This window comes from Panicum hallii, chromosome 1 (assembly GCF_002211085.1).
Source record: "Panicum hallii strain FIL2 chromosome 1, PHallii_v3.1, whole genome shotgun sequence".
Classification (NCBI taxonomy): Eukaryota; Viridiplantae; Streptophyta; class Magnoliopsida; order Poales; family Poaceae; genus Panicum; species Panicum hallii.
In genome coordinates, this window is record NC_038042.1 from 55,275,792 (window position 1) to 55,297,208 (window position 21,417).

General features: G+C 48.0%; 5 protein-coding genes across 13 annotated transcripts; 3 read left to right on the top strand and 2 right to left on the bottom strand.

The window, feature by feature from the left end:
* Positions 1-4,595: 4,595 nt before the first annotated feature.
* LOC112893235 (sufE-like protein 1, chloroplastic/mitochondrial) lies at positions 4,596-8,086 on the top strand. Of its 9 annotated transcripts, none has more exons than XM_025960504.1 (4): positions 4,596-5,816; positions 6,085-7,110; positions 7,196-7,309; positions 7,714-8,086. In XM_025960504.1, exon 1 carries the CDS (start codon positions 4,692-4,694, stop codon positions 5,814-5,816), a length of 1,125 nt encoding a protein of 374 aa, XP_025816289.1. In that variant the 5' UTR covers positions 4,596-4,691; the 3' UTR covers positions 6,085-7,110; positions 7,196-7,309; positions 7,714-8,086. The 9 variants fall into 9 exon arrangements, with proteins under 9 accessions (XP_025816289.1, XP_025816281.1, XP_025816256.1 ...); XM_025960496.1 differs by having other exon boundaries at positions 7,747-8,086; XM_025960471.1 differs by having other exon boundaries at positions 7,750-8,086.
* A 492-nt stretch (positions 8,087-8,578) lies between these two features.
* LOC112894678 (pentatricopeptide repeat-containing protein At3g22690-like) lies at positions 8,579-10,154 on the top strand. The gene has a single exon (XM_025962462.1). It carries the CDS (start codon positions 8,610-8,612, stop codon positions 10,086-10,088), a length of 1,479 nt encoding a protein of 492 aa, XP_025818247.1. The 5' UTR covers positions 8,579-8,609; the 3' UTR covers positions 10,089-10,154.
* A 238-nt stretch (positions 10,155-10,392) lies between these two features.
* LOC112892779 (organelle RRM domain-containing protein 1, chloroplastic) lies at positions 10,393-13,939 on the bottom strand. The gene is made up of 9 exons (XM_025959921.1): positions 13,483-13,939; positions 13,283-13,380; positions 12,576-12,810; positions 12,379-12,476; positions 12,230-12,295; positions 11,571-11,642; positions 11,006-11,074; positions 10,807-10,913; positions 10,393-10,711 (listed from the first exon to the last, which is right to left on the bottom strand). Exons 1-9 carry the CDS (start codon positions 13,824-13,826, stop codon positions 10,604-10,606), a joined length of 1,197 nt encoding a protein of 398 aa, XP_025815706.1. The 5' UTR covers positions 13,827-13,939; the 3' UTR covers positions 10,393-10,603.
* A 663-nt stretch (positions 13,940-14,602) lies between these two features.
* On the top strand, positions 14,603-18,247 carry LOC112899943 (aspartyl protease APCB1). The gene is made up of 9 exons (XM_025968614.1): positions 14,603-15,367; positions 16,016-16,133; positions 16,286-16,509; positions 16,614-16,850; positions 17,017-17,170; positions 17,250-17,332; positions 17,426-17,537; positions 17,666-17,738; positions 17,874-18,247. Exons 1-9 carry the CDS (start codon positions 14,814-14,816, stop codon positions 17,987-17,989), a joined length of 1,671 nt encoding a protein of 556 aa, XP_025824399.1. The 5' UTR covers positions 14,603-14,813; the 3' UTR covers positions 17,990-18,247.
* LOC112898853 (aluminum-activated malate transporter 5-like) lies at positions 18,248-21,039 on the bottom strand. The gene is made up of 6 exons (XM_025967158.1): positions 20,625-21,039; positions 19,976-20,113; positions 19,603-19,872; positions 19,364-19,500; positions 19,138-19,284; positions 18,248-19,059 (listed from the first exon to the last, which is right to left on the bottom strand). The coding sequence occupies exons 1-6, from the start codon at positions 21,037-21,039 to the stop codon at positions 18,304-18,306; spliced, it is 1,863 nt and encodes a 620-aa protein (XP_025822943.1). The 3' UTR covers positions 18,248-18,303.
* Between the last annotated feature and the right edge of the window lie 378 nt (positions 21,040-21,417).

Sequence of the window (21,417 nt, forward strand, 5' to 3'; positions counted from 1 at the left end):
GCATCAATGGCATCCGGTTTTGTTCCTATTTGTAGATGGTTAAGGGCCTGGCCTTTGGGTGTCAGGAAAAATAGTTAAGGAGGTAAAGAGGTAACATCGTCTCAGATAAATAATAACCATATCTCTTGTCCCATTGTATTATACTTTCATTCTTCGTGCTTGCAAAGGGATATCTTTTGAGTGAAGAGAAACAATCATGGTGAGTGAAGAGAAACAATCATGGTGAATGATCCTTCGCACCTCTGGGCTAAAACAAGTCCGGTTCATCAGCCAATAGCTGATTTATTATCCTTTTTCTCCTTTAGCTATTTCTTCTGGTTTTGCATAAAGGTGACAAATCCTGTGGGCGAACCCGGTACTGAGCCTAGGTCAACTATGTACACCCTGCATCTTTAGACCACCGACAGACCATATCGGTGGTTTTTGTGCTCTTTCTCATCGTGAGGGCGACCATGACCCTTAATGTATTTGTATCTCAAATTGTTTTTCTTTATGTTTCTTTCCAGATAGAATTACACCACCTTCCATTTCACAGGACAAAAAAGGAAGAGAAGAAAGTTGCATCCCATCCATCCCAAATTACAGCCATTCTTGAAGAATCCATTTCCAACATGTAGACAAACTAAGGATAAGGACTAACACCAACTAACGTTATAGAAATGATGTGAGGACCTTCTATAGAATATCATATTTTTCGAATAACATCTTTTGTGGGCCCAAAATTAATGCCAAGGTAAGGTCTAGTTAATCTAAGGGTACATGGGGTCCATTGTCCAACTGCCTATATGTACAAACAAATGATCATTTCGAAGGTGTTGTTGCGCTTTAAGAGAGTATTTTCTTTAGGAGAGTATCGAATCCAAAGGGTCCTGGATATTGTGCGCCTAGGGGGTGAGACACACTCTGGCTCGTCGTATAGTCAAATTTCAGCATGTTACCTGCATCATGGTGACCACGCTGGAGGAGAGATCGCCTTGGAAACTGAAAGGAGATTATCCTCGTCGTCGTGCTCCGGAGCTGCTTCCGGTTGGTCGCGCGGACCACGTGGACCAATGGAGCTTCAGTTTCCGTCACGCCGATCGATCACGGATCAGCAAAGGGGCTTCCAAGTTCCGAGGTTCAAACCACTTTGAGGAAAGCAAAGGTTAATGGCCGCGCGCGCGATCCCTTTTGGGTTGGAAAAAGTGGCCCTGCATTTCCCGGTACGAAAGTGGCCGGACACGTGTCAATCATTGCCGAATGATGGCACAACACCTGTCGAGAAAGGTGGACGGGAAGCACAGCGAGCCAACCGCAAACCAGGGAGCGCAGCTGCGTGGAGGTTACTTTATTTATTCAACTTGTTCATACTGATCTGGTTCTGATCTCACTGCATTGGCCCCCTCCAAAAGCAGTATTTGCGAAGCCATATATGCGAAAATTTGCAAAGCCACGCGCGAAGGAAGTATCAAATATCCAAATTTCTTGTCTTTGTCACCTTGACCGGTCTGATAGATCTTTGCTTCCATTTTTTATATCATCCACATCCTTTTCGAGGTCGTTGCTCTGGATATTTCACCAGCAACGGATGGAGAAAAAAATATTAGACTTTGCTTTTGGTTATTTCCTTTTGTTTGCTGTGTGCTCTTTTCGTTTTTATTGGTGATCAGTATTTGTGCTAAGAATTATTGTATGAACTTGACTGTGTGCAGTCGCACGCAGAGGGCGGGAACAATTTTTTTCCTCCAAAAATCACCCTTTTCAATCTGACCCCTCCCAGTTTACATTTACATGTATCCCCCATCTTGGTTAATTTTTTAAAACCCTATCTTAGTTGTTGGTGTGGGAGTGACACCGAGTGAGCTGTTGTGATCTCTATCCCATGCCACTTTCCCCGGCATGGCCTCTCATGACTCATGAGACAAGGAGGTCATCTTTTTTTTTTCTTTTGAATAAAAACCATGGGGTCATGAAATGTGACAATCTAGGCATCCCAGGTATGCCAAAAGCTCAAGTGTGAAAAGGGAGGATAAATAGATGGGAAAATTGGAGTTTTATGCTATGTGGATTCGAACAAATTATTATATTTCAGTCAAGAGAAAGAATCCATGTTTTCTCAATGCTACATATACATTTAGCAATTTATTCACATTTCTAAACAACCACTTGTAGCCAACACAAACACAAACAAAAAAAAAAGTTTGACCAGCAGCTTTTCTCGACATGCGCTTCAGGGCATGTAGGTGCCAACGCCCACAGTGAAGCAAACCTAACCATCAGCTGTGCTTACTAGCTGCTTTAAAATTCTAAGCTGCTCGTGAAGCAAACCGTGTATTGTAGTATGATGAAACAGTGTGCAGCACTGAAAACTATTGTTTAGCCAGTTTCCACACTTGCAAAATGTATTGGCTACTAAACCGCAGTGTATAGTCCTAGCTACTAGCTGACGTCTAGTTGATGGTCGTCGGTTGTGTATAAATCTGACTGCTGACCTTGTCATTTGGCTAATAATAAGATGTGTAGTCCGATAGATTGGCTTCAACTGGATAATGATGATCCTGTGTCTAGCTAGGAACATTGCCAACAGCATACTGTGATTTATGCTGGTTGCTTTTGCTTATGTCGATTATTCACTTTGCTTATTGGATTCCGACGGTAGACTACATTTAATTTATTGGTGTGGGGAAGACGGGTCATCGATCATGCTCACACTAATAAAAAGATAGGTCAGAACAGAGTGGACTGTCCTTATGCACGTTGCAGTGATGAAGCAAGATGACCCTGACTCATAGTAGGGAAACTTCAAAACCCCACATGCAAGCTAGGAACTTTCAAATACCCACACTCACCTATATCTCTATTCCTTTCCGTTTAATACCTATATGTTTTATATTTATTTTATGTACGCCTTTTGTGCTGATTGATGAATCGAGATGTAGCTGTTTGCAATTTTGCATAGCCTAAGCTAATGGGTGATCTAACACTAATAAGCTTGCCCAACACCACATCGCTACTCACGAGCAAACTGAACAGGAGGTCTCCATGTTCGTTCCACATCCATGAGTTTTGATGCGTTCACATGTTTATCTGCCAAATTCTTCTGGATGCTCTTGCGTTCTTTCTCCTGTCGGCAGTCGGCATGAGCACGCCAGTATGACCTGAACACCCGGTGCAAAAATTTTTGTTCTTCACTCCTCTCAACTCGCAAAATCCATCACAATTGATGCACGAGTAAACTTTCGATGCATTCATCAGGCTGCCATGTTGCCAGATCCACCCCTTTCGATGCATTCAGGCTGAATTTCATGCTCCGACCATCTGCTGCTCCGATCCATGCGACACCTGCCGCAACGCATTAGATTGTTGCTTTCCTCCTCGTCGTCGCAGCTCCCATCCGTCAGTCCTCGAAGATGACGGCGTCGGCGATGGCCAGCAGCGGGCCAAGGCAGTCCGGCGCGAACTTGTGCGGGCGGCCGTGGTTGGAGGCGCGGAGTCCGTTGACGAGCCGGGGTGCTCTACCTCCGCCGCGGCGTACGTGCGGGGTGTCCCCCGGTGCTGCCGGTCCAGGCGACTCCGGCGAGCATGTCCCGCCGGCGGGGTCCGCCATGCTTAGCGGCGTCGGGAAGTACGGTTCGTCGGGTAGCACGAGCACTGCGCCATCTGCAGTGGGCAGGGCACGCGTAACTTGCGCCAGGACCACGAGCACGGCGTGGAGGCGGCGGGCCCGCGACGGACATTCCCGGCCTCCGCGGGAGCTCAGCGAGCGCCGCTGGTTTTCACTGAGGGGGCCAAAGGGGAACGGAGCGGAGCGCTTGCGCTAGGGCCTTAGAGGTTGATGGAGCGTCACGATTCCGCCCGGGAGCTCGGCGGCGGCGGCGTCCAGGAAGATATACCAAAGACAGGGTCCTATTTGTAAATAATATGGGGCAATTTGCAAATAATCGGATCGCGATCCTTAATCGCGATCCAAACTAGGGGGGTATTTGAAATTATCAGGGGCAGTTCCGCAAAACATTCGGCGCCGCGACGCTGCCGGCCCCGCCTCGGAGCTCCTGCTACAGTAAGGTGGGTAGCCTCCGGCCACCGGAGCTTCCATCCTCGCTCTGCTCGCCTCAGACTGCTCTGGGCTCCGGCCGTCCGGCCACCGAAGCTCGAGGAGAGCTCGTGGTTCGCCCGCGGGGTCGTCTCGCCGACGGCCTGCTCTTGCCCCTCGTCCCGCTCCCCGCATGTGCCTGCTCCGCTCGACATTTCCGCGCGCCAGGACTGGCATACTGTGCGTCATGCGGCCTTGATCGCCCGCCTCGTATCAACGACACGGCACCCTCCGCGCGCCCGGCCGCCCGTGATGGTCTGATGGAGCTCCACCCTCCGCCTCAGCACGTCCAGCGCCTCCGCCTGCCGCACGGGGAGGCGGATGGGCTCGAGCGCCGGCGGAGAAGAGAGGGAGGCGGAGGGGCCACACGCGGGAACGGGAACCTCCGAAACGGGCTCGCCTCCTCCTCCACCGCGTTCAGGCCCATGAACCTAGTTGCGTGGCCCATTCGGTATCTGCGTCCGCCTGCGACGACCCTTCCTTGCCAGCTCGGCCCCCCTCATTTTCGTCACCAGTTTTTCTTCTTCTTTTCACCCTCTCAGTGAAGTCACAAATAATATTCTTCTACAGACCACCGAAACGGGACCAATCCTCCTGCGCCGCCACCGCTTTGCCGTCCATGGCCTCCGCCGCCAGCACCGCCGCCGCCGGGGCCCCGCTGCGCCTCCTCTCCTCTTCCTCCGCCCGTCTCTCAAAGCCCCTCCTTCCCCGCCCCCACTGCCTCACCCTCTGCTCCCCCATCTCCTTCCAGCGCCTCACGGCCCGGTCCGCCGCCTCCCCGTCCCCGTCCTCCTCCACCACTTCCTCCTCCCCATCCGGCTCTGGCTCCGTTGACCCGTCGCAGCTTCCCCCAGCGCTCCGCGACATCGTCGGCCTCTTCCAGTCCGTCCCCGACGCGCGCACCCGGTACAAGCAACTCCTCGCCTACGCCGCGCGGCTGCCGCCGATGGACCCGGCGCTCAAGACCGACTCCAACCGCGTCCGGGGGTGCGTCTCCCAGGTCTGGGTCCACGCCGAGCCGCAGGAGGGCGACGGCGGCGGCCTCAGCGTCAGGTTCCATGCCGACTCCGACGCGCAGCTCACCAAGGGCCTGGCCGCGCTGCTCGTGCTCGGGCTCTCCGGTGCGCCCGCGGCGGATGTGGCCAAGGTGCCCGTGGAGTTCATTGAGCTGCTGGGGATAAGGCAGAGCCTCTCGCCCTCCAGGAACAGTGGCCTGCTCAACATGCTCAACCTCATGAAGCGCAAGGCCCTCGAGATCGCTGCAGACGCTGGTGGTGATTCGACGACGAGCCAACAATCAGCCCAGGAAGTTGCTGAACCACGTGCTGAGGGCATGGAGAACAAAGGGTCCGAATTTGCGGCATTCGGTGCGCAAGAGGATGAGAAATTGGTGGCAGATATGCCTAGTCAGGAGGAACAATTGGAGGAAGTGCCAGATAATTTTGTTGAAGGGAATGGTTCTTCTTTGGGGGGTGGGAGGAAAGAGAGGATAAGGGAGAGTCTGGAGCGCGCACTTTCGCCCGTGGAGTTGGAGATTGAGGACATATCGCACCTCCACAAGGGCCATGCTGGGGTGGCAGGGAGCAACGGGGAGACACATTTCAATGTGAGGGTGGTGTCGAAGGAATTTGAGGGGAAGAGCTTGCTCAAGAGGCACAGGGCTGTGTATGATCTCCTGCAGGATGAGCTTAAGGCTGGGTTGCACGCACTGTCAATCGATGCAAAGACTCCATCCGAAGTTTAGGTACTAGCTTACCATGGAAAAACATGTTTTTTGGGCCTACATGATTTTTAGACTTCATCTGTAGACATTTGCTTACCAACATAAGATGGCTCAGTGTGACATATACATATTTTTCGCATGTCTCAAAACCTTTTTGTCACCTATCCAACCATTTAGTTTGTAGTTTTTAATTTTGCGTCATGTCAAAATTCCTCCCAGCAATTTAATGTAATATTTGAACGTTGTTAAACATTTGGATGCAAATGAAATGTTTGCCAATTCTGGTCAGCATTATCAAAATATGGGAACAAGTGGATGCAAACTAAAGATCATCTATCAGGCTATATGATCAAGTAACAAACAAGGTACAAACTTGACAACAATGAAAATTTTGCTTGAGAGAAGTTACGACAGGAAAGAGGGACTGTATAGATTCAGATGTTTTTAAATGGATTTTAGAAGTTACCTACTGCGAGATAGGTAAAAGAACATATACTATCCCATGTTATCTTTCTCTGTGATCAACCTGTTGATTTTGGCCCAGTGTACTACAATGCTAGGCATTAAAATAACTGCAATTTAGAAACTAGCATTTCTTTTTTTAAATAAAAACTAGCATTTGTTTTTATCAGACACACAGACATGTTTGTGTAGACTCTTTCCATAGTGTTGTTCGTGTTCAAGTAAGGATGATGTGCATGTCAACTAGGAACCATCTCTTTAGCTTTGGAACCCCACCTGGTTTTGCACAGCTGATGAATCTTGCCAAATTTGGAATGAAAAGGTTAAAGTGCACCTGCCTAATGTCATTGGCTATGAAATTGATAAACCATAGTATAAATAATATTGTACGATATTGTTTAACCATAGTGTAAATAAAATTGTGAAGTTTTTCCACAGTAATTCTCTCTGGAATAAAATATGTGTTCCACTTATCAGAAAAAATCGCACCCAGTTTGTAAAATTTCAGTTTTTAGAAGTGTAATTGTTGAATCAAGGTAGATCAAATTGAATAAATCAGAGACAAATTGGCACTTCTTTTCTCCTCCCTCCCTTGGCCACACGTGTCTCCGCTCCGGTTGTGCCTTGCCTCTGCTACAGCTTGACCTGGCCCTGCTGCCCTACCCCGCCTGTGCCCGGCCTCCGCTCTGCCTCGCCTGCACCCTGGTGCCGCTCCGCGCCACCGGCGCCCCAGCTCTGCTCGGCTTGCCGCTCCACATGGGCCTTGGGGCACCGTCCCGCCCGTGTGTTGCCACTGTTGTGCTCTGCCCACCATTGGTTGCTTTCTCTCTCCATGTTTGATGGGCAAAACAAGGTAAATGATCTACTGAGTATATTGATATTTGGTTTCTCATTTGACTGCCTTTGACACACTTGCGTCCTTGATTTGGAGATTATAGTATCATTGATAAGTTGCTTGACAATCTGATTTAAATTCTCTGGAATGAAGATGCTTAAGCTGGAGCAACTACAATTTCTTGGACAAGCTATCTATCATTTATCATTTGTGTCAGGTATGCTTTTGCCATCTTTTTATATGCATGTATAGCATTAGCCAGGTAGTATTTGATCAAATCATAGCCATGGGCTGAAAAATGTAACTTCCCATAATTTTTCATCCTAATTTTAAATTAACTTAGATAATTAGCCAATAATTGAGCAAGATGTGATGGTATCTGTAGTGGTTGGTTATATGGCTAAAAGGTTGATAGCAACACCAAAGAATTTTAGGCTGATTGGGTGGTACTGAATACCTAATGCCCCTGGACCATTCTTTGACTACTGATCCCATGATTACAAAAAATTGCATACTTGATTTTTTTATGACTTCAAAAATTTGTTTCTATGCGTCATTATGCAAGGATGGATTGACTTGTAATTATTAATGTATGAACTAAACAATTTTCTGAAATTTTAGAGTGAATGATGGATTCTTCTCAATCCTCTTTAGCAGGTGAATGTTGTTGGAGCCTGTCATTGGTGGAAAGAAAGCACGTGGAGAGAAAGTTCAGCGGCATTTGTGGGGCTGAGAGCGGACACAATATTGAACATCTAGGTGTCAAATCGCAATCAGAGCACCTTTTCAAATGTGTAGTTGTTTGAAGAACGGGGCATCAACACTTTTCACGTTACAATGTGCAGCCCACTGCTGGAAACGGCAATGGTGCTAGTTGGAAAATATGGAACAACGGGGTTCATTCTTTTTCTTTCCTTCAAGTAATTCGACATGCAGTCTTTCTCTTTTTCTTTCCTTTAAATAATTCGATAATCGGTCATCTCTTTTTTAATTATCTGGATTCGTTATTTTGTTTTATGATGTTTGACGATGTAACACAATGTTCTGATAGATACTGCGAGTGATGATATATCTTATGATCTTTGCCCTTAGCAATGCACGACATTTTTGCCTGGTTGATTTCAAATCAGAATGGAGATACACCTTGGCGGAAGACCTAGATGGCAATGTGAATCATGTCAATGTTGGAAATTATTTCGTGTTCCTTGGGGACAATGAGAAAAAGATAGCGTGGTTAATTCATCTTTTCTCAATTCCAAAAGGGTAATTGGAAATTTTCCGTGTGTTTTGGGCCACAATGAGAGGAATACAGCGAGGTTAATTCATCTTTTATCAGTTCCAAATGGTCAACAGAAAAAAACTTAATGCGATAAAATTCCTTTTGTAATGAAAAGAAAAAAGTCAGAGGATATTTGTAAAAGAAAGAAATTTGTCGGGGCGAAAGTTGCGTGAAAAGAGAAAACACGTCAACGGATATCCTGTTTTATCCTTCATCCTTTTCCACGTTCTGATGGAGCATGAGCCGAGGCACTTCCATGAACAATCTCTCGTTGCTTTCCCCCACTACCTCAGGTTTCCCGTCAAGTCCCCGACCCTCCAAGCCTGTCTCCAACGCCACCGCTCTCCGATGCCGCGCTGCGCTCTCAGGCGACACCGCGCTCCGCTCGTTCCGCGCGCACCACCTCGCGGGGCGAGCCCTCGACGCCAACCCGGCGCTGCTACCCGCGCTCGCCGCCTGCGCGCGTCTGCCCGCCGCCGCGGCTGAGGCCGAGCAGATCCACGCACTCCTCGTCAAGTGCGGCGTTCCGCGGGCCGTCCCCGACGTCCACGCGTGCACCTCCCTAGTCCGCGCATACGCGCGGCTCGGCCGCGTGTGGGACGCGCGGAAGGTGTTCGACGGAATGCCGGACAGGACGGTGGTCACCTGGAACGTCCTGCTCGATGCGCTTGTCAGAGCCGACGACTTGGATGCTATGTGGGAGGTGTTTGTGGAAATGCCACAGCGCAATATAGTTTCTTGGAACACCATAATTACTGGGTTTGCAAGGCTCGGGTGGGCGCAGGAGGCAGTGGACTTGTTTGTCGAGATGTCCGTGGTTTATGGTCTGGCACCAGATGAGGTCACAATGGTTGGGTTCATATCAGCGGTCCGTGACATTGGTCTGCTTGGACTTGGGAGGAGTGCGCATGGGTATGTTCTTCGGCGAGAGTTATCACTCGATGGTGCCCTTGGTGTTGCGCTGATCAACATGTACACAAGGTGCGGGAGCATGGGTGCTGCACACAGTTGCTTCTCAAGCGTCAACAACAAGAACGTGGAGCATTGGACGTCTGTCATCGCTGGTTTTGCAGCACATGGCTCCCCAGAGATGGCACTATCATTGTTCGGTGAGATGAGGCAACTGGGCATTGAGCCTAATGGTGTCACCTTTGTGGCCGTCTTGAACGCCTGCAGCCATGGCGGGCTTGTCGATGAAGGCTTCAAGTACTTCAGCCTAATGAGGAGCATGGACATCAAGCCAACGATCCAGCACTATGGCTGCTTGGTTGATCTTCTTGGCCGTGCTGGGCTCTTGGAGGAGGCCTTTCATCTTGCCAGCAATCTACCGGAAGATCCTGGTTTTGTAATCTGGAGCTCGCTACTAGCAGCCTGCCGTAGCCATGGCAATGTCGAGATGGCAGAGCTGGTTGCTTCAAGGCTGGCAGACACAAAACCAAGTCATGGCAGCTCGTATGTGCTGCTATCGAACACATATGCACGAGCGAAACAATGGGAGGACTTGAAGAAGACGAGGATGAGGATGGAGGAGCATGGAGTAACGAAGAAGCCTGGGCTTAGCTGGATCGAGGTAGATGGAAGTGTGCATTCCTTTGCCACTGCAGACAAGTGGCATACGGAATGCGAGAGTATTTATCAGATGTTGGAAGATTTGAAACATAATTTGACATCAGCTCCATACGAACCCGAACCATTGGCTCTCTGTGAACAACTGTAATTATCTATTCAATCTTTTTCTTAAGAATAATGTGGTATCAGAGAATAATTTTCTTTGCAGATGTTAGTGCTTGACTGCCTGTACACATTGCCATATTGTCCTTCGCATGCGACTAGCGGCCTCACTGGGTGCTGCGCGAGGCACCCCTCCCCACGTCCGCCGCCGGCTGCCTGCCTGCCGTTTCGCGCTAACACGTTCCTTCTTCATGCACTCATGCTTCCTTTCGCAATAGTAACCTTTTTTTGGCGAAAGAGTGCCAATGCTTAATAAAAATAGTGCATCATAAATATAACACATCTGTCCAGGCTCATGAGCTGAATTTTTTTCAATAAATTGTTCTAGTAGATGTTAGTAATCGTACACTTTAGCTGCATTTACATATTTAGCTGGGAGCATCCTCCAGCAATTAGCAAAAGAGAAGGGCACTGAACTACAATCAGAAGAGGCAGCCGACATGTCCCAACTAGTGGTCGCTTATCTCTACTCTACACCTGCTTAATTTTGTACACAAACAGTCATCTCGTATGATAGGGTGGTCGAAAAGTTTGATTAGGTCGACCGGATTGATGGTCTCTTGATCTGGTTTTAGCAGCATCAACAACTATCATCCAGCCATTTATTATCTGCAAACAAAAGCATAACCGTGAGTTTCAAGAGGTGTATGAATATCCAGAACCGTAAAAACACTAGCAGTAGCATAAGGATTTAAGTCACCTACCTGTCCATTCATTGCTTTCAGAGCAGCACCTCCAGCTTCCTCAGTAGTGTATTCTATGAAGGCATACCCTTTTGATCTTTTAGATATCTTATCCATTATTATCTTTACTGTATGTAACAAAGCAGTTCAATGGATCAGCATCTGAAATGCAAAGACATCAATGAATTGGTATAAAGCATTCAGCAGTACAATCACAAACCTTCTACCAGCTCACCGAAAGGCTGAAAGGCTGCCCGTAAAGTTTTCTCAGATGTATAAAATGAAAGCCCTGTCACAGTACACAAAAGTTAGGGACATCAAGATCAAAACAGATCTAATTTTCTACCATAGCGTATACATGTTAATGCTGTTGGCCTCATGAACTGGTCCAATATAAGCTTGCATATCAACCATTTTCTCATGGCCTGTAATTGGATGATGACTCTTTCCATCCTCTTTTCTGATGGCCTGTGTATGATAAAGACTACATGGTTCCTTTCTACTCCCGAGTTGCATCTAACCAGTAGTAGATCTGATCAAGGCTACTCATTCTCAAGGATGCTTAAATTGTCCAATTTATGTGACACGGCTGTCCACAAGACTTTCTTATTTTTTTAAAGAAAAATCAGGGCATGGAATTTATGGAATGAATTCACATCCTCCGTTCAACATAAAAGACACAGGAATATTACTTCATGCAAAGAAGGGAAGACCCACCCAGGCGTTAGTGATACATGAATAAACAAATTAGCTGAAATACATGCAAAGTATATGTTGTACTTTACCTGTGACAAAGAGCCTTTTAGTTTTGATATCGACTGCTCCAGTCCCTTCAGATGATTTGAAGCCATCGTTACCTGAAACATCAATTTCATTTACCATCTGGGTGCTTTATCCAAGCTTTCTTAGAATTATGAAATTCAAGTCGTAAGATGTACAGAGTGTAGGAGAATCAGATATACTGAATTAAGACCCAAGGATTGATAACAAAAACTGAATATAGATGGCATCCTTCTTATTATTGATCAGATCAGAGGAATGATCCTAAAAAGGTACTGTAAAAGGAATACAATGCGGCAAAGTAGGGTAAGGAACAGGATTTCAGTTCGGGGTGAAAAATCAGAATCTTCCACCATTCTATAAACGGTCTGATTTTCGATTTAATTCATAAAGATTGCTTATGGGACTAATCCAATCTTTCAATCATTAACTCTAAATATCATTTTAGAATGGCAAACTAGTCAAACGGTCAAACCACGGCACAAGATTTGTCTACCAGCATTCACGATCTCCTGTATTGAAATGAAATGCACCATAAAAAGTCTTCAGCGAGAAAGGAATTCTGGTTCCCAATGACGCACATATAATTAATAGGTGGGTCTTTCGATATCAGTGTTGAGAAACTAGTAGATATTCATCAGAATCAGAAGAAATGAGAATGAACCTTTATAATCTTTGTTGTCTGATTCAAAGTTTGTATCTGGTCGAACAGATAACACCCCAGGAACATCTGGTATGCAAAGTTAGTGTGTCAGTGCATCCGAAGACAGGAAAGTAATCAAAACTGTAATGTAAATAACCCAAGTTGCTCACCAGCCAACTCCTTTGCACATTCTTCATCAATGTGACAGCAGAAACCATAATCCCTTTCCCATGAAATGTGATATATGCTAACTTGGGCATCCTGTTCGCTGAATTTTTTTTTGAAAAGATAACAATAATTTTATGTCACACGCATGGCAGACAGATTCTAGCAAAGTAGTAGCAAGGTTGCTGATGAGACTACATACTTCCCCAATACTTTCATAAGGATTTGGGTATAGTGGTCCACCATTTGTGCCTTTGTTACGACTTCAACTCCAGGCTTCTCCATTCGAACAAGCCAAAACTCATTTCTCCCACTTGAAGATTTAGAAGCACCATCGCTTATGCTTACAAGGTTGGCTGCCGAGAGACTCAAACCATCATTATCCATCTCCAATTTATGATCCATATCTGGACGAACAGATAATACTCCAGGCATCTCTGTAAATTGAGAATGGTGTAAGAAGCAAATCATATGGGTTTCAAGCATATATCTCTTCAAGTACTTTTCAATTGTAAACCAGAGGTGCTAATTCTGAAGCACAACATCAAAATCAGTCCAACATTTTTTGCATATTCTGAAAACTACCAAAATTATTATATCTTAATCTGAATCCAGAGAACATAGCAATTCAGTTATTCAGAGAATGGCATGATAGGAGAAACAGCAGTCATCGACGAACTTGTACAATTGTCTCAGCCTACGCATTTCTCACACTGCAAGATTAAACTTACACAATCCTTGTGTAACTGCATTGCATGAAAATGAACACACCAAGGTTATGCTAATTGAATATAGCCTGAATATGTATAATAGTACTAACACACTGGAATACGCAAACTGCTTCTCCCAAATTATACAAAGGAACTGCAAAGCACATCAATTTTTTGCACAATCCCAAGGGATTCATACTTGCAAGCTCCTTTGACGCTTCCTCATCGATCTCACAGCGGAACTCGTAGCTCCCCTCCCACGAAGCCTCGTACATGCGCATCTGCGCCTCCTTCTCACTGCCGTACATCACCCAGAACACAATGTTTCAGCATCGGAAACCGTCGAGTAGAAGCTAAAGCTACCTGCTCCAGTTTGCAACGGAATGCCAAGCTACTCACCTCCCCACAACCCCGGCCAGTGTGGAGGCGTAATAATCCACAGCCTCCGCGCGGGAGACCCCGCTGCCTCCCGCGGCCGCCGGGGGGCTATCCATCACCACTACCCACCTTGAGGGAGAACGCGAGTGGCTCTCAGACAAAGCGGCGGCTAGCGGGGTGGAAGGCGACTCTGAAGCAGTGGCGAGGAGGGGGAAGCGGTGGCGGCTCCGATGGCGAGCGGTGGAACGGAGTGCGGAGGGCGAGCGGTGGGGGGCTGAAATGGCTCGGCTGGCGGCTTTGGTGGAGGTGGAGACGGAGACGGAGAGTACACCGCCGATGAGGAGGGGTGGTAGCACGGCGTCCATGGCCGGCGCGGCGGCGTCTTTGGCACGGACCAGCGGGTGGGGACGAGGCCGAGGCGAGCTCGCGGTCGCGGGAGTGGCTTACCCGCGCCGGCAAAGTGGGAGACGACGAGATTGGTGCGGGCCGCGGGAGAAATATCTCGCGGGGTTGCGGCCCCGTGGTTTGGTGGGCCTGAAGTAATTGAGGCCCAGTGGGCTGGTGCTTCGTTGCTAGCGTTGGGCTAACGGTCAGATCATTTTCGTGTGCAGAGCAACGACGGACACCGCACCCTCCTGCGACTCCTCCGTGGCGACAGGCGAGATCGTTTGCCATGGCGATGGCCCATGATCACCACTTGATTCGAGTCGCATTCAGGTAGCAGGTAGCCAACGGCCAAAGCCTATCCATTGCCATTGCTGTCAGATGTGGCATCGGATCAGGCGTCTAGTTTGACGAGATTGCTGATTGGCTGGCACGGCTTCACGCTGCGCGAAGCTGCCTCACCATTGCGCGGCTGGAAGAACCAATAAACAGGGCCAAACAATGATACCGCTGCTGCATGGAATTCTCGCAAAGGTGGTTTTCAAGCGTACGCCATATCCGCGTGGCCACCATTATTCAATCGCGGCTCCGTTGAGCAAAGCAGCCCGTCGACGTCGAGAAACCCGGTTCTACCCCTGGGTCGAGACGAGGTCAAGAGTCAACGAGCCAATCACCGCGCTGGGAGCTCCAAGTCACTCCGCTGTCCGCGTACCAAAACCACCACCAACCCGGGCCCACAGCCCCTCTTCTCCCGGGACGGAATTCGCCTGCAGTACTCCCTTCTCACTGACGTGTGGGGTCAGGCCCGCACGTCAGTGACTCAACTGCAGGGAAAGTACTCCCGAGTTCCTTGCCCCCGGTTTCCGCCCTCCTCACTCGCCTCCGATGGCTCGCCCCCGCCGCCTCCTCTGACCCCGCCCCGCATCGCCTCCTCCTCCCCGGAGGGCGCCGCGGGGATCTAGCCGGAGATGGCGCCGCCCGCGCCCCCGCCGGCGGGGGAGCACCAGCCGCAGCTCCACGGGGTGGTCATCATCACGCTCCCGCCCCCGGACCAGCCCTCCAAGGGCAAGACCATCACGGCCTTCACCTACAGCGACGACCCCGGCGCGCCGCTCCCGCCGCAGGAGCCGGCGATGGGGTACCCGGTGCCGCCGGGGGCCAGGAGGCGGTCCAGGCGGGCGCTCTCGCCGCGGCGGGTGGCCGCGATGGCGCTCGTGCTGGGCGCGCTCGCGGTGGCGGCCTACTACTGCTTCTACTCCGACGTGGCCGTGCAGTTCCTGGGCATGGAGCAGGAGGAGGCGCAGAAGGAGCGGAACGAGACCAGGTCCTTCCTGCTGCCGCTCTACCCCAAGGCGCGCCAGGGCCGCGCGCTGCGGGAGTTCGGGGACGTCAAGCTCGCCGCCAAGAGGGTCGACGACGGCGGGAGGACGGCGGCGAACAAGATGAAGGTCGGGAAGGCGGCTGCGGCGGGGACCAACTCCACGGCTTTGCTCCCGATCAAGGGCAATGTCTTCCCCGATGGGTACGCGTACAATTGCGCAGGCATTCGATCTGATTTCGAGTCAATTTGTTTGATCCTTCATGATTTCGGTCGGTAGGAAATTAGCTCATTAGCTTAGTTTTGAGAAAGATGGTAGCTTTGATGGACTCATGGACCTGATCTGGGGAAATTTCGCTAACAGGGAACTAATGGATCCCACTCATTTATTTGACCAAACTGGGTATACATGTTGCTATATTTACTTGTTTAGAACCAATGCAGGTTTGGAAGTGCGGCTATTGTCGTCCAATTACAAGTCTTTTGGTTTCTTTAGTGGTTGTGGTAGTGTCTTACTAGTTCTGCTGTACATGTGTTTATGCGTGTCCAGGTAGTAGGTCTGGAATCGTCTTAGTTTTGATATTCATGGATTTATGACTCACTCACTTCTTGAGTATCCATCAAAGAAGGAAAACCTTTGGTGTCCTGACAGCTATTAAGGTCAGAGAATCCTGGCATCCAGCACTAATCAATATTCATTTTTCATCCACTTTAGCCTACACACTCTGTACTCTGAATGGACAATTCTTTATGTTTATGTCTCTGTAGGCAATGTAATGAATGCTAACATCTGACATTGTCATTTTTCATTTTTGTTCCATTGAATCTAATTCTATCTCACGAAAACTGCAGCCAGTATTATACATCTATCTTTGTCGGCAATCCGCCAAGACCGTACTTTCTTGATGTTGATACTGGAAGTGACTTGACATGGATCCAGTGTGATGCACCATGTACAAACTGCGCAAAAGTATGCAATCAAACATCAGCTATTCCATTCTAATTGTGACAACAAGCTTTTCCTAAGCTTCTGTAGGATCTCCATTCACTACTTAGTTCTACTCTTGCTCTAGTCCATGTACTGCTCTCTGTCTCTCTGATGAACTTGTTTGATAATTTCAGGGACCTCATCCTTTATACAAGCCAACAAAAGAAAAGATAGTCCCTCCCAGGGATTCGTTATGCCAAGAGTTGCAAGGAGAACAGAACTACTGTGAAACCTGCAAGCAATGTGACTATGAAATTGAATATGCAGACCAAAGCTCTTCTATGGGTGTCCTTGCAAAGGATGATATGCATCTGATCGCAACCAATGGTGGAAGGGAAAAGCTCGATTTTGTCTTTGGGTATGTTCAGACCTTTCAGAAGCATCTCTCTTCTATTTGTATGATGCATCAGGAAAAAAAAATTGATGTAAGATTGTTAAACTTTTGCTGTTTTGGGAATCTAGGTGTGCATATGATCAGCAAGGCCAGCTTCTGTCCTCACCAGCAAAGACTGATGGGATCCTTGGACTTAGCAGCGCAGCGATAAGCCTTCCCAGTCAGCTAGCTAGCCACGGGATTATTTCCAACATTTTTGGTCATTGTATCACTAGAGAGCAAGGTGGTGGAGGTTATATGTTTCTGGGTGATGATTATGCGCCTAGATGGGGAATGACATGGACTTCTATTCGGAGTGGCACAGAGTAAGTCTTATCAGGTTTCCTTGAAAATGTAACTGCATGTATTGCCATCATCATCTCCAATTTTCGTCATATATTTTTCCCAAACTGTTGCAACTATCCTAAAAGATCATATAAAAGCTCCTCCGATTCTCTTTTCATGATTTTTTCCTTTTTTCCAAATTTTCAGTAACTTATATCACACAGAGGCCAACAATGTAAAATATGGAGATCAGCAGCTCAATGTGCATGAGAAGGCAGGAAACTCAGTTCAAGTGATTTTTGACAGTGGTAGCTCGTACACATACCTCCCAAATGAAATATACGAAAATCTTATTGCGGCTGTGAGTATTGTTCGCAATTGTTCATAGGGATGGGATGAATATTCAAAATCGCTTTACCTTTTTTCTTTTAAATTCGCAGATCAAATATTCCGCCCCGGGTTTTGTCCAAGATAACTCAGATCGGACATTGCCCTTATGCTGGAAAGCTGATTTTCCTGTGAGGTAAGATAATGGAACTACAGTAGATCATCACTTCAGATACGAATCAGCAGGCTTCATCAGAGATCCGACTTGCCCTTAATATATTTTGTTCAGGTATCTGGAAGATGTCAAGCAGTTCAAGCCCTTGAGCCTTCATTTTGGCAAAAAATGGCTTTTCATGTCTAAAACATTCACTATTTCTCCCGAGGATTTCTTGATCATCAGTGTAAGTTTCTTTGCATTGATCCTATTTTACTGTTAAGCCTTTTATCATCTATTTATATTCATATGTGTAACATTAATTCTGTGCTAATATTTATGTGTATGTTCCTTCTCTTGGTGGACCTTTTCCAGGATAAAGGAAATGTCTGTTTGGGGCTTCTCAATGGAACAGAAATCAATCACGGGTCAACTATAATAGTCGGAGGTATAGATGACCTTTCTGCTTTAACACTTGAATTTTTTTTTGGTTGCCTATTTTGATAAGTTCCACTATCTGTTGGAAATTGTAACTGCTGATATTGTCAAACTTTGGATGATCCCTTCCTGTTGTTCAATGTAGATGTTTCACTGCGTGGCAAGTTAGTTGTGTATGACAATCAACGGAGGCAGATTGGCTGGGCAAATTCAGACTGCACCAAGCCACAAACACAAAAGGGCTTCCCCTTCTTCCTCTGATGGGCACGGCTCGGCTCACAATAAATATGTCTGAAGTATAAATAGTGGACACCACTAGAATGCATTACTAAATAGCAGCTGCCGTTATGTACACTATATCCTCCAAGGAACTGTCATTAGTCCCACCATATGTTGTTGTAAAACTTGTGTACAATATGTATACTGTATGTATTGTATATATGTACTGTCACCTCTACAGGGGAATTTTATAGGTCAGTTACATTATGAACATTTACTATCTAAAGTGGTTAGTGTACACATCTGGCTATCCATCCATTCACCTTGCATAAAACTTGGTAAATCTGTCACCTGAATCACCCCTGTAATCGTAAAAATTTGCGTATCCTAAGTAAAAAACCACAATACTCTCTGCTGATTGCAGCAGGTTCCTCCACAGGGTCCTTGAAGTTGGCCTTGTTGCTCAACTCTTCAAATGCACCAACAAGGTTCTGGAGCCGGGCAACAAACTCAATGAGGAGTGAAGCAAATGTGGCCAACGACAAGGCGCTTGCGCTCTCATATGTTCTTGACTCCACGCCTTCAAATGGCAAGTTGGAATGGAATGATTGTCGTGCAGGCCAAGATGATTGCGGCTTAAGTGAACCTGAATCGTATCTGGCAAGGAATGGGTTTGAAGAATCGTCTCTGCGGAGGAATGGATTTGAAGAATGGGCTCTGCTGAGGAATGGATTTGAAGAATCGTCTCTGCTGAGGAGCGGGTTTGAAGCGAAGCTGGTTGATTTGTGCACTGAACCTATATTGACAGTGGTGTGCTCAGGCGGTTCATCCTTGTTTTCATTGTCGGCAGCACTAGAACTGTCTTGGATTTGCGAAGTTCCATCATGCCGCGGAATCACTTCCCATCTTTCTGTGTTGACGAGAAGGTAGGACTTCTCGTCGATCTTCTTTTGCAGCTCTTCAGCTGCCAAGTGCACTTCTGAAAGAATGTTTGGAGAGCTCAGTTTCGTCATCGTCTTCACTCTCTGCCCAAGTTCTCGCAGCACTTTAGCACCTTCTTCGCCCACTCTATGAAGCTCTGCGCAGAAAACCTTTCTACTCTCTGGTGGTGCCTGAAATTTGGAAGAGAAACTTAGCAATGAAATCCGTATATCCAATGGATCATTTGTTGCTGGATATGATGCACAGACCTGAATCTCTGAAAGTATGCAGCCATGCAATGCCATGACTGCAAATGAGCAATGCCTCAACGCACCACCAACTTTGGTGTAGTTCTTCCATGGATATTTCATCATCTTGTAAGGTCCATGCGGTGGCTCCCATATAGCAAATCCTAACTGCAAACACAAGACCTCACGCTTGTTAAGAAATCGATAGATAAATCCTAGAAGGAATGCATTTGGAGAGAGAACTGACCAAAGCTTCCTCCTGTACGGATGCTTCGACAGCTGCCCTGTACCCACTATAGAGAGGATCATCAGATGCTTGATAGGTGAGTATCTTTGATGGAATCCTTTCATATTCCATGCAGCTCAGATATCCATCAACACATCCTAGAATGAAGAACAAAAGTGAACTTAGATACAAGGACTTGATTGTATCTTTACTGCGTTGAAAAGGGGCTTGAACTGTGCATGAAGGTTAGACGATCTTACCTTCTAAAGATTTTGCCACGCCAGAAAAAGTCTTTGCCACCAACTTGTGCAGATCCTCTCCAGCCCAGATTGGGTGTATACCTATGTTGATGGTGAGACTCACAGCAGCACCAATAGCGATCAGCACAAATCTACTTATAGCTGTGGCGGTAAATTCCCCTGTGTTGTATCCAGAGACTGTAACATAGCAGAAGGTCAGCAGGAACACACGAACCCCATATTCATATGCTTTCATCTTCGGGTGCAACTTTATTAAGCTGGCAAAGAATCCTAGCGATCGAAAATATAAAAAGAGAAAATTTTGAATCAGCTATGCTCGAATATCATAATATATACTATATAAAGAACGGTTTTAGCAATTTCCCATGCTTACCAACGACGAATGTGCTTACGATGAGGATAACCGCGTCGTATTTTCCTATGTGTGCCGCCAACTCAGCGACTGCCAGAGCAAGCCCTCCTGCAATAAGAGTGCCCAATCCCCTATTTAGCCCTTTGCTCAAAGTTGCACCTGTTTAACATTGAAAACCGAGTTAGAGATTAAACATATGCGATGATGCAGACCTGGTAAAAATAAATAAATAAACTTGTTATTGTTCATATGATGATTGTATATATGGTCCCTCTGGTAAGAGCAAAGCAAACTTGCATAATGTCTTAGCAGAATCTAGTTTTCCATCCAACATAGTTTACAAAGCCTACAACGGTTATCTGAAAATTTTTGATATCGATGACTGTATTCCGTGATGCCCCCCCCCCCCCAACTTCCTGTTGGCATGTTAATCTTGTTAATGTCGTCCATGATCTTCGCTTTCTCCAGTTATTCATGATCATACATATCATTCCATTGGCCAGAACATGAATCAGCAAGACGTTTCCCTCTCTTTTTCTTCATTGAGGGAATTCGATATTACCCATTGGCATGCGCCGGGATTCTTAAATTGACAGCGACAACGATGACGGTTTGGGACAAGATAGAGAAAGCGGGTTGGTGATCACGAGGCAAGGGAGCGGCAACGCACCGATGCTGAACTCGAAGACGACGACGACGGTGAGTATGGCCCAGACGGAGTGGCTGGCGATATCGCTGGGCTCGCGAAGGAAGACAAGCAGCGTGATGAGCACGAGCGCCACGGCCACCTTCGCCGCGAACACGGGCTTCCGCGGGTCCTTGCGCGCGAACGCCCACATCTCCGCGGCCGCCTCGCGCACCGCCTCGGCCGCCACCCGCAGCCGGACCACGACGCCCCTCGCCGCCCCGTCATCCACCCCCCACGCCGCGTACTCCTCTCCGCCGCCGCCATTGCCACCGCTACCGGCGGGGACGCCCCAGTCGAACCCGAGCAGCGGCTCCCTCGCCGTGCGCTGGTCCTGCGTCGACCGCAGCGTTGCCAGCTGCGGCGGCAGCGGCGGCAGGCCCGGCGGCGGCGGTCCCATTGCCTCGACAAGAGATCGCTCGGGGCGGGGCGGCGTTTCTCTGGCCTCGCTGCGTACGCGGCGCGCGGTTAGGACCGGTACGATACGATGCGCGCGCGTCGGAGCCTCGGAGGAGGAGTCCCGGGTGCTCTCGGGGGCAGGCGGGGCTCCTCTTTTGTCGGAGTTCGTTTCATTCCTGGCAGTTCGGTTCAGGGCCCGGGCGGGCGGGCTACTCCTGGTCGGTGTCGTGCGCGTCTCCTCCTCCGAATCCTAGCCGTACGAAAATTGGCCGGTGGTGGCGGTTGCGTCGTCCTACTCGCCTGGCAGCGAGGCACCGAGCGATGGCGAGGCGCCGCCGCGGCGCGGAGCGACTAAGCAACAAGCGAATGTGGCGTGACG

Coding starts and splice junctions, on each gene's coding strand:
- LOC112899943 (XM_025968614.1), top strand. CDS start 14,814: ATGGCGCCGCCCGCGCCCCCGCCGGCGGGGGAGCACCAGCCGCAGCTC. Junction 17,333..17,425: donor AAAGCTGATTTTCCTGTGAG/GTAAGATAATGG, acceptor TATTTTGTTCAG/GTATCTGGAAGATGTCAAGC. Junction 17,739..17,873: donor GTCAACTATAATAGTCGGAG/GTATAGATGACC, acceptor TGTTCAATGTAG/ATGTTTCACTGCGTGGCAAG.
- LOC112898853 (XM_025967158.1), bottom strand. CDS start 21,039: ATGGGACCGCCGCCGCCGGGCCTGCCGCCGCTGCCGCCGCAGCTGGCA. Junction 20,114..20,624: donor CGTCTTCGAGTTCAGCATCG/GTGCGTTGCCGC, acceptor AATGTTAAACAG/GTGCAACTTTGAGCAAAGGG. Junction 19,873..19,975: donor CGTAAGCACATTCGTCGTTG/GTAAGCATGGGA, acceptor TTCGATCGCTAG/GATTCTTTGCCAGCTTAATA.
- LOC112893235 (XM_025960504.1), top strand. CDS start 4,692: ATGGCCTCCGCCGCCAGCACCGCCGCCGCCGGGGCCCCGCTGCGCCTC.
- LOC112892779 (XM_025959921.1), bottom strand. CDS start 13,826: ATGGACGCCGTGCTACCACCCCTCCTCATCGGCGGTGTACTCTCCGTC. Junction 12,296..12,378: donor ATGTGCAAAGGAGTTGGCTG/GTGAGCAACTTG, acceptor TTTGCATACCAG/ATGTTCCTGGGGTGTTATCT. Junction 10,712..10,806: donor TGAAAGCAATGAATGGACAG/GTAGGTGACTTA, acceptor TTTTGTTTGCAG/ATAATAAATGGCTGGATGAT.
- LOC112894678 (XM_025962462.1), top strand. CDS start 8,610: ATGAGCCGAGGCACTTCCATGAACAATCTCTCGTTGCTTTCCCCCACT.